Source organism: Rhinopithecus roxellana, chromosome 15, assembly GCF_007565055.1.
Source record: "Rhinopithecus roxellana isolate Shanxi Qingling chromosome 15, ASM756505v1, whole genome shotgun sequence".
Classification (NCBI taxonomy): Eukaryota; Metazoa; Chordata; class Mammalia; order Primates; family Cercopithecidae; genus Rhinopithecus; species Rhinopithecus roxellana.
The window spans coordinates 12,244,364-12,254,285 of NC_044563.1; the positions used below are offsets into that span (position 1 = coordinate 12,244,364).

The 9,922-nt window shown below is 52.4% G+C and overlaps 1 protein-coding gene across 2 annotated transcripts; it reads right to left on the reverse strand.

Moving 5' to 3' along the window:
* Positions 1-371: 371 nt before the first annotated feature.
* On the reverse strand, positions 372-9,470 carry BATF2 (basic leucine zipper ATF-like transcription factor 2). 2 transcript variants are annotated; one of them, XM_030917259.1, is made up of 4 exons: positions 9,301-9,443; positions 6,857-6,958; positions 5,904-5,954; positions 372-2,259 (listed from the first exon to the last, which is right to left on the reverse strand). In XM_030917259.1, exons 1-4 carry the CDS (start codon positions 9,337-9,339, stop codon positions 1,474-1,476), a joined length of 978 nt encoding a protein of 325 aa, XP_030773119.1. In that variant the 5' UTR covers positions 9,340-9,443; the 3' UTR covers positions 372-1,473. The 2 variants fall into 2 exon arrangements, with proteins under 2 accessions (XP_030773119.1, XP_010362262.1); XM_010363960.1 differs by lacking the exon at positions 5,904-5,954 and having other exon boundaries at positions 9,301-9,470.
* Positions 9,471-9,922: the final 452 nt, after the last annotated feature.

A 9,922-nucleotide genomic window follows, 5' to 3' on the forward strand; every position in this document is an offset into this window, starting at 1 on the left:
TCCCAGCTACTTGGGAGGCTGAAGCAGGAGAATCACTTGAACCCAGGAGGCGGAGGTTGCAGTAAGCTGAGATTGCACCATTGTACTCCAGCCCAGGTGACAAGAATGAAACTCCATCTCAAACAAAACAAAACAAAACAAATCTCTCTCTCTCCACACACACATACTCTATTGGTTCTATTTCTCTAGAGAACACCGACTAATACACCTGGGCAAATCCATCTCATCTCTGAGCCTCAGTTTCCTCATCTGTAGTATGGGAGGGAGATTAATTAGCCGGTTCATGAGGGGTTGCCCATCTCTATTATTCTCTCTTCTTTCAAAAACTCTATAGGTTACAACCAGAGGTTTAAGCAGCTAGGCAAAGCAGAAAAGATTGCAAAATACTTTATTTCCATCACATATGTTCCAAGACTTGTGTTCAGTATCCAGGAATGTGTTAAATACTAACATAGTGTTTCATTTACATGTGAGTGAAACCTGGGTGAAGAGCCAGGGTTTCTCTCCCCAATCCCCCTTAGAGTGCTTGTCCTGGAGTCAGAGTGCAAAACACCCTCTTGAAGCAGACACCATCACTGAACTCCCACCGGGTCCTGGGCCCTGCTCTTCCTGCTGTTAGCCCAGGCCAAAGAGCAATGAGGGAACTGCTTAGGAGGGGTCTGAGGGTAATGGGGGCCTAGGGGCCACCCAGGGGTGGGTGCTACCAGGAAAGGTATAGCCTCCCTGCTGTCAGGTGCAAGCCCATCACTGCTTGAAAATAACCTTGCACAGGGTCCTTCCTCATTCTTTCCTCTTGCTTTTTGTTTATGAGATGAATGGCTCTTCCACTGTGGCTTTAGGGGCAGTAGGGAGGCAGGGAGCTATTTGGGAACAGCCTGGAGAGCTGACCCTGCAGAATCTCCCAGAAGCCTTGGTGTGGCTATGAGTACCCAGGCTGTAGAAATCCCAGATGGGCCTGTTCCAGGCCTCTTCCCCAACTCCAGCCTACAGGTTCAGCGTCTTGGCACTGAAAACACTACTAGGGAAAGCAAGAGTCTGGTCTTCTGCTTGGCCTCTACCCACCAGGGCTTGGACTCTGGACCTGCCCCAGCTTGGTCAGGATTTCTGGGACTGCAGGACTCTGGCCCTGGAATCACGTAGGAATGCGGAGAGCCCTTCTCTGATCCCAGCACACAAACCTTCTCACATCAGCCCTCAGTTTCCAGGATTTCAGCCCCTAGGATGCCTGGGCCAGGACAGGAGAAGGAGGAGCGGAGGGTGGTGTTTCGGGCTCCAAGAAAGGCTTCGTGACCTTGGCCTTGTCACTTGGCTTCCCTGAGCCTCGGTTTCCTTGTCTGAAAAAGTGGAGTGATAATCTTGATTTCTCAGGTCAACTGTGAGGCTGAAATAAGATATTGGTGGTGACAGGGCCTGTCACAGTGGGAGGCCTCAGTGGTGGCTTCCTTTTCCACTGTGAAATCCTGGGCCAGCTGCTCAGCCACGCAGGGCAGCACCCAGTAGCGAGGGAGGAGAGGCCCGTGTGCTAAGGTTGCTTCCTGAGCCCAAAGAAGGGGCCAACCCAGCTCCAGAGACCAGGTTAGAAGTGGACTTGAGAGAGGAGAGCAGAGGAAAGGCCAGGAGAGGGTGAGGGCTGGGATCTACACCCAGCCCTTGCCAAGCGGCCGCTGAGAAAGCAGGTTTGTGCTCCCTGCTCTGCAGACATGCAAGCCCCAGGGCAGAGGAAGGGTTGTTGGGAGAGGACTCCAGCTTCCCTCTGGTGGGATGCTCCAGCTCAAGGGGCTGTGGAGGGGCAGTTTGGGCTGTAAGGCTGGGCTGGAGGGCACTGAGCTTAGAGGAAGACCCCTGCAGGCTGGAACCAGTGTGTGAGGCAAACAGAAGAGGGCTGGGGGACAGGTGGACAGGAGGTTCAGCAACCACAGTGGGGCCAAGGGACAGTGAGGGCAGAGGGGACTGGAGGAGGCTGGGGGAATCATGAGGCTGTGGACCTGGAGAGAGCGGCTGAGCTGGGGAACAGGAGTCCGGCGTCTGGAACAGCTCCAGCTGCTCCCGGCAGCCATGTTGTCCCTGTGGGCCAGGGCCCAGGAGCCCCTCAGCCTGGTCCCAGCAGCCCGGGAGCCCTGGAGCTGAGCAGGAGGCACAGTCCATGGGGCACAGGCACTCATGCACGTGCAGGGTCTGGCTCCACCACGCCAGCTCGGCCTGAAGGGCCTGGATCTCCTTCCTCAGGGCGAGGTTGTCTTTCTCCAGAGACTCGTGCTGCTGCAGAGAAGCAGATGGAAGGGGAGGGGAACCTCAGCCAGTGTCAGGAGGCCTGCATTAGCCTTGGCCCCTTCCAGGGTTCTCAACTTCAGGAGACAGATGCCACCACCATTGGAATAGCCAAGTGGGGTCTCTTGGCCACTCTCTGGTCAGCCCTTCATAACCACCTACCAAGTCTCCCCTGTCCCACCCCCTGAGGGGGTTCAGATCCGCCTGCTCTCATCCCACCGCTAGTGCCCTAGAGCCAGTGCCATTTCTCACCTGGTATCTCCATGGGCCTCCAACCCATGTGCCCCCCAAACCACCTATTCTCTTGCCCACAGGAGCCATTCAACAACCGTGTCATTAATTGCAGGTTAAAGCCCTTTAGAGGCACCCACCAAATTCCCTGTGGTAGAATTCCAGGCCTGTGTGGTGGCTGCAGCTGAGACCTCTGGTATTCTCTCTCCCGCCTTCTTTCTTTCTCCCCTCCCTTCCTGACCCTCACATGAACTCTGCTTCCTGGCCACATTTCCTGTTTCCTCTGCCTGGACACCCTTCCGTCGCCCTTCCCTGTGCAAATCCCAACAGGGCCTTCCCGTGGCAACTTTGATGTCATTCTGCCCTAGATTGCTTATTGCCAGTGCCAGATCTTTTGAGGGCCCAGAACTCGCCCCTATGAGCACTGTGGGAGGATTCAGAAGATTGTTTTACACGTTGATAGCACAATTGTGTTCGATTCTGCATCCCTGAATCAGCATTTATTAAGTTCTATTCTGCTGAATGCCGGTTCTGTGAACCCCTGAGACACAATCAATGTGCAGTTCTAAATAACCATTTATGATGACAATAGTGGTAAAAATGCAGAAAGAATTTTATGTCCACATCTCACACAGGGCTGAATACATTGAAACTTCTTTCAGTCACCCCCCGCCCCGTTTTCTGGACAGTTTGAAAGAAGAAGTTGCAAGGGTGTTTTGCACAAAATGTGGTTTTGGCCCTGGACTCAAAGTTCTTTTTTTTTTTTGAGACGGAGTCTGGCTCTGTCGCCCAGGCTGGAGTACAGTGGCTCGATCTCGGCTCACTGCAAGCTCCACCTCCCGGGTTCATGCCATTCTCCTGCCTCAGCCTCCCGAGTAGCCAGGATCACAGGCACCCACCACCACGCCCGGCTAATTTTTTGTAGTTTTAGGAGAGACGGGGTTTCACCATGTTAGCCAGGATGGTCTTGATCTCCTGACTTCATGATCTGCCCGCCTCGGCCTCCCAAAGTGCTAGGATTACAGGCATGAGCCACCGTGCCTGGCCCTGGACTCAGAGTTAAGCCACCGGCCCCATTCCCAAACTGGTTTCTGCACGTTGAATGATGAATTTTTTTTTTTTTTTTTTTTGATACGGAGTCTTGCTCTGTCGCCCAGGCTGGAGTGCAATGGCGCAATCTCGGCTCACTGCAACCTCCACCTCCTGGGTTCAAATGATTCTCCTGCCTCAGCCTCCCGAGTAGCTGGGACTACAGGTGCGCACCACCATGCCCAGCTAATTTTTGTATTTTTAGTAGAGATGGGGTTTCACCATGTTGGTCAGGCTTGTCTCGAACTCCTGACCTCGTGACCGCCAGCCTCGGCCTCCCAAAGTGCTGGGATTACAGGGGTGAGCCACCGTGCCCGGCTGGAATGATGGACATTTCTAAAATGTATCATTAGGTCACCCTTCACCTAAATTCTCCAAAGGCCTCAACTCACCTCCAGGAACTGAGTCACTCACTCATTCATTTATTCATTCATTTGCTACCTTCAGGAGGCTCAAGGAGTGACAATTTCAATTTCGTCCCTTTCCTCTTCCCTGTTTTAGTTTTCCTGACAAGATTTAATACCATCTGACATCCTGACCACTATAGCGACTCTGTCTGTCGGTCTGGCTTCCCAAGGAGAATATAAGCCCCGTGGGTGAGGCTAGGGTGGGCGTTTGTCTAGTGTGTCTACAGCTCTATATCCAGTGCTTAGAACTGTGCCTGGCACACGGGAGACACTCAATAGGCATTTCCAGAAGGAAGGAATAAACGAATGCATGGGTCTCCTAGGCACCATTCTGAGCACCAGTCCTCACTCTCACCTGGTCTACAGGGTACTGTTCCCCACGCCTGTGCCAGCACTCTGTCATTTGTCCCCAATGTGTTTTCTTACCTTCATCCTCTGGGAAAACACCCATTTGTTCTTAAGCTCAGGCTTCATCTCCTTTTTCTTTGTTGTTGTTGTTTTTTGAGACAGAGTCTCTCTCTGTTGCCCAGAATGAAGTGCAGTGGCACGACCTCAGCTCACTGCAACCTCCGCCTCCCAGGTTCAAGCAATTCTTCTGCCCCAGCTACTGAGATTGGCTAATTAGCTACCAAGTCCCTGTAATCCCAGCTATTGGGACTGCCTAATTAGCTACCGTGCTTGGCTAATTTTTGTATTTTAGTAAAGATGGGGTTTCACCACGTTGGCCAGGCTGGTCTCAAACTCCTGGCCTCAAGTAATCCACCCACCTCAGCCTCCCAAAGTGCTGGGATTACAGGCGTGAGCCACTGCGTCTGGCTCATCTCCTCTTTAGACCACTCAGTGCCACTAACTATGTGCTATGGACTCTATTGTGTTCCCTCCAAAAATTATATGTTGAAGCCATAATCCCCAATGTGATTACATTTAGAGATAAGGTTCTTAGAAGGTAATTTAGATTAAATGAGGTCCCAGGATAGAGGATAGGGTTCTAATCTGATAGGATCGGTGGCCTTATAAGAAGAGGAAGGGAGGCCGAGGTGGGTGGATCAATTGAGTCCAGGAGTTCAAGACCAGCCTGGGTTACATGGAGAAACTCTGTCTCTACAAAAAATACAAAAATTAGCCAAGTGTGGTGGTGCATGCCTATAGTCCCAGCCACTTGGGAGACTGAGGTGGGGAGGATCGCTTGAGCCTGGGAAGCTGAGGTTGCAGTGAGCTAAGATCGTGGACTGCACTCTAACCTGGACAACAGAGCAAGACCCTCTAAAAAAAAAAAAAAAAGGAAGGGGCTAGGCATGGTAGCTCATTCCTGTAATCTCAGCACTTTGGGACATGGAGGTGGGAGGATTGCTTGAGCCCAGGAGTTCAAGACCAGACTGGGCAACATAGCAAGACCCCCATCTCTATTAAAAAATAAAAAATATGAAGACATAAAAAAGAAAGAACAAATAAATAATAAATGAATAAAAAATTAAAACAAAAAGGAGGGGGCCAGGTGCGGTGGTTCACGCCTATAATCCCAGCACTTTGGGAGGCTGAGGTGGACAGATCACTTAAAGCCAGGAGTTTGAAACCAGCCTGGCCAACATGGTGAAACCCCACCTCTGCTGAAAAACAAAAATGAGCTGGGCGTAGTGGCACATGCCTGTAATCCCACCTACTCAGGAAGCTGAGGCCGGAGAATCACTTGAACCCAGGAGGTAGAGGTTGTAGTGAGCCAAGTGGCGCCACTGCACTCCAGTCTGGGCAACAGAGTGAGACTCTGTCTCAAAAGCAACAACAACAACAACAAAAATCCCAAAAAGGAGAGGAAGGGAAAGAGATCACTCTGTCCTCTCATGTGCACTGGGAGGCCATAAGAACACAGTGAGAAGGCAGCCACTTACAAGTCAGGAAGAGCACCCTCACCTGGAACCGAATTGGCCAGCGCCTTAATCTTGGACTTCCCAGCCTCCAGAACTGTGAGAAATAAACGTCTGTTGTTTAAGCCACCATCTATGGTATTTTCAGATGAGCATGAAGCTCAGTAAAGGAAGCAACTTGAAACTGGGACTGGAAACCCCGCCCATTTTAACCCTGAACCACAGTTCTCACAGTATGGTCTTGGCCACCTCCTGAACTCTGACCCCTGAGTGGTTAATCACAGATCACCATGCAGGTCCTTGGGCCCCACCTGGCCTCATGAGGTTGGAGCTGGCAGAGGAAGAATAATCCACTTTTTTTTTTTTTTTTCTACAGACAGGGTCTCAGTCTGTTGCCCAGGTTAGATGCAGTGGTGCAATCATGGCTCACTGCAGCCTTGAACTTCTGGGGTCAAGGGATCCTCCTGTCTCAGTTTCCTGAGTAGCTGGGACTACAGGTGTGCACCACCATGCCCAGCTAACTATTTTTTAATTTTTGTAGAGACAGAGTCTCGCTATATTGCCCAGACTGGTCTTGAACTCCTGGGCTCAAACAATCCTCCAGCCTCAGCCTCCCAAAGTGCTAGGATTACAGGCGTGAGCCACTGTGCCCAGCCTAGAATCCGCATTTTAACCAGTGTCTCAGCTGGCCATTGTGTTGGGGTCTCCCTGTTTGCCTGCACTTCCTGTCTTCCTTCCCCTAGACTGCAGACACCTTAGGACAAGGCTGGGCTGAGGAAAACCCTTTGTGTCCCTGGATCCTGGTGTGTACCTGGTACAGGGTTTGTACTCAACACTCAGAACTTTCCAAATCTCAGCCACAGGACCCTTTCCTCATCCCAAACCCAGGTGACCTAGAAAAATACAGGAGTTTGGGGAAGGTCTGCTCCCAGGTGGGATGGAGAAGAGGTGACTGGGCCGGTAAGTGGAGTCAGAGACAAGGAAAAGGGTTGTCCGCACCTGGTGCAGGGCGTCTGCCTTGTCTGTGTGCTTCTGCCGGCTTCGCTGGGCGGCTGCCCGGTTCTTCTGCTTCTTCAGCTGCCTTTGCTGCTCCTCGGGTTCCTGAGGGGCACGAGGCAGAGGACTCAGGAGGCGCGGTCAGGCCTTGTGCCCTCCGTCCTGGCCCGCCATTTGTAAAGCCAAGTCTTTCCCCTTGAGTCAAGTTCCCAAGGGTCTTTGTTCTCCCAGAAGCTCCCTTGGCACCCCTATAGCAGGCACTGCACACCGTGTTGGAATGCCAGCCACACCCCGTGTCCTGCTCACAGCTCACGTGGAGGGTGGGAGGGCAAGCAGGGAAGAATGGAAGCCTGAGATTCAAACTCAGACAGAGCTGACTTCAAACCCCATATTCTTTTTTCTGTTTTTTAAAGACAGAGCCTCACTCTATTGCCCAGGCTGGAGTAGTACAGCGGCACAATCTTGGCTCACTGCAACCTCTGACTCCCAAGTTCAAGCAATTCTCCTGCCTTAGCCTCCCAAGTAGCTGGGACTATAGGCACCTGCCACCATGCCTGGCTAATTTTTGTATTTTTAGTAGAGATGGGGTTTCATCATGTTGGCCAGGCTCGTCTCAAACTGATCTCGAGCTCCTGACCTCAGGTGTTTCACCAGCCTCGGCCTCCCAAACTGCTGGGATTACAGGTGTGAGCCACCGCGCCCAGCCAAGCCCCACATTCTTGAACCCAATTGCCCCATCCCTGCAATGGAAGCACCACAGCAGAGGGGTAAAGCCCATGCGGCAGGCAGCCCAGAGCCGGCGTGGCATAAAGCTCAGCTTCCATTCTTCCCACTGCCATGATTTCCACACCAAGGTGTGAACTTTCCTAACTGTGAGCTCCGTGAGGGCAGATGTTCCCTGTGCCCAGCTCCGCTCAAGCCCAAAGCAGATATTCACTTATTCAACAAACATGTATAAGCTCCTACTATGTTCCAGGCAGTAAGCTAGGGGGACACAACAGCAAACAAAATACACACAAATCCCTGCCCTCAAATTGCTCACATTGTAGCAGGACGGTAGCGAAGGATGAATGAATGAAGGGTTTACTCTGGTGGAAGAGTGGACTCAAAGGTTGACAGTTGTGACCACCTTGTACCCTGGGGTGAATGAAACTTAGATAAAATATTTTATCCAAATGTCCAGAGCTCTGCAAAGTCAGAGCAAGAGGGACTGTTGGAGAGCTCACAGCCCAGCCCTCTCCCCCACGTCTCTCTGGGGCATGTGTTTTGAGGGTAAGGACCTCAGGCAAGGCCCTGGCCGCCCTGGCCACAGATTCTGAATGCTCCTAGGCTCCTGCCACAGCTCCACCCTGGCCATATGCTCCCTGGGGCCATGTCCACGGCAGGCTCACTGTAACACTGGGGCACCAAAAGACTAAAGGCTGAGACAGGACCCATGGGGAGTGAATGGGGCTCCTGTGAGATGGGCAGAGCCTCCAAGGGAAACCACGGCCCAGGGAATATTTCTTTATTGTATTGTATTGTATTTATTTTATTTTATTTTAGAGACAGAGTCTCTCTCTGTCACCCAGGCTGGAGTGCAGTGGCATGATCTCGGCTCACTGAAACCTCCGCCTCCCAGGTTCAAGCGATTCTCCTGCCTCAGCCTCCTGAGTAGCTTGGACTATAGGCACCCACCACCACGCCCAGCTAATTTTTGTACTTTTAGTAGAGACGGGGTTTCACCATGTTGGCCAGGATGGTCTCGATCTTCTGAACTCAGGTGATCTGCCCACCTCAGCCTCCCAAAGTGCTGGGATTACAGGTGTGAGCCACCGAGCCTGGCCTATTTTATTTTATTGAGACAGAGTCTCTCTCTGTCGCCCATGCTGGTGTGCAGTGGCACAATCTCAGCTCACTGCAACCTCCATCTCCCGGGTTCAAGCAGTTCTCCTGCCTCAGCCTCTCGAGTAGCTGAGACTACAGACGTGCCCTGCCAAACCCGGCTAATTTTTGTATTTTCAGTAGAGATGGGGTTTCACCGTGTTGCCCAGGCTGATCTTGAACTCCTGGCCTCATGTTATCTGTCTGCCTCAGCCTCCCAAGGGGCTGGGATTACAGGCGTGAGCCACCACACCTAGCCGGCCTGGGTTATTTGGAGAAGGAAGGAAAGGCTGCTGTGAGGGTAGTGAGGGGGACCAGGTACTTAGGGGAGAGCAAGTACACAGAGGTCAAGTTCTAAACCGAAGGCTGGACCTGCAATGTGAGAGCTGGAAACAACTCATTCCAATCCCGACTTCAGGGGAGGAAAGTGAGGCCCAGAGAGGGGCATGCAGAGCCGTCTGTCACACTGCTAAGAGTACAGAGCTGGGACTAGGAGCTCCTGACTGCAGCCCTCACTGCCTGGGCACTGAGAACCCTTGGGATGCTCCCCTTCTCATCCCCGATCCCCAATCCCCTGTACTCACTGTCCCGGTCAGCAGCCCATTGCCCCTGCAGAGGTGCATGGCTTAGGTGGGGAAGCAGAGTCGTCCCTCAGCAGCCGTGACTTCTCAGTGCCCTCTGGAGGCCTAAGGAAGTGGTGGCTCTTTAAATCCCCAGTGACCACTCCGCCCCCAGAGGGCCAAGTTTCAGTTTCTCCTAAAGCCACCAGTTGCTCAGAATCCCTGGCTCAGGCTTGTTCACGTGGCTAGAATTTCCTAACATGAACTGGTCTTCCGGTTGGACCCTTCTCTGGAAAGAGGATGGTGGAGGGTGGAGAGGAGGGAAGACCAAAGGCCAGGTGTGAGGAGGGTGTTCCGGGGGAGGGAGGGCAGGCGGCCAGGGACTGAGATGAGAGGAGAAGCCAGTGGGGACTGAGGCTTATGTGGGGTAGAGAGCCCTTGAGCTCTGGAATTGGGGGAACTGGATCACAGCCCACATTGGAGCTGTCCAGCTTTCAGAAAGTGACTCTCCTTCTCTGAGCCCTAGTTTTCTCATCTGTAAGGGTATGGGGCTGGAGGATGGTACAACTACCCACTCCCAGGCTCATTGCAGGAACTAAGCCAGATAATACAACCACCCCCAAACCTTCTGAGACCACTATGGAAG

Coding starts and splice junctions, on each gene's coding strand:
- BATF2 (XM_030917259.1), bottom strand. CDS start 9,339: ATGCACCTCTGCAGGGGCAATGGGCTGCTGACCGGGACA. Junction 6,959..9,300: donor ATGGGCTGCTGACCGGGACA/GTGAGTACAGGG, acceptor CGTGCCCCTCAG/GAACCCGAGGAGCAGCAAAG. Junction 2,260..5,903: donor GCTGGCCAATTCGGTTCCAG/GTGAGGGTGCTC, acceptor GCTTCTCTGCAG/CAGCACGAGTCTCTGGAGAA.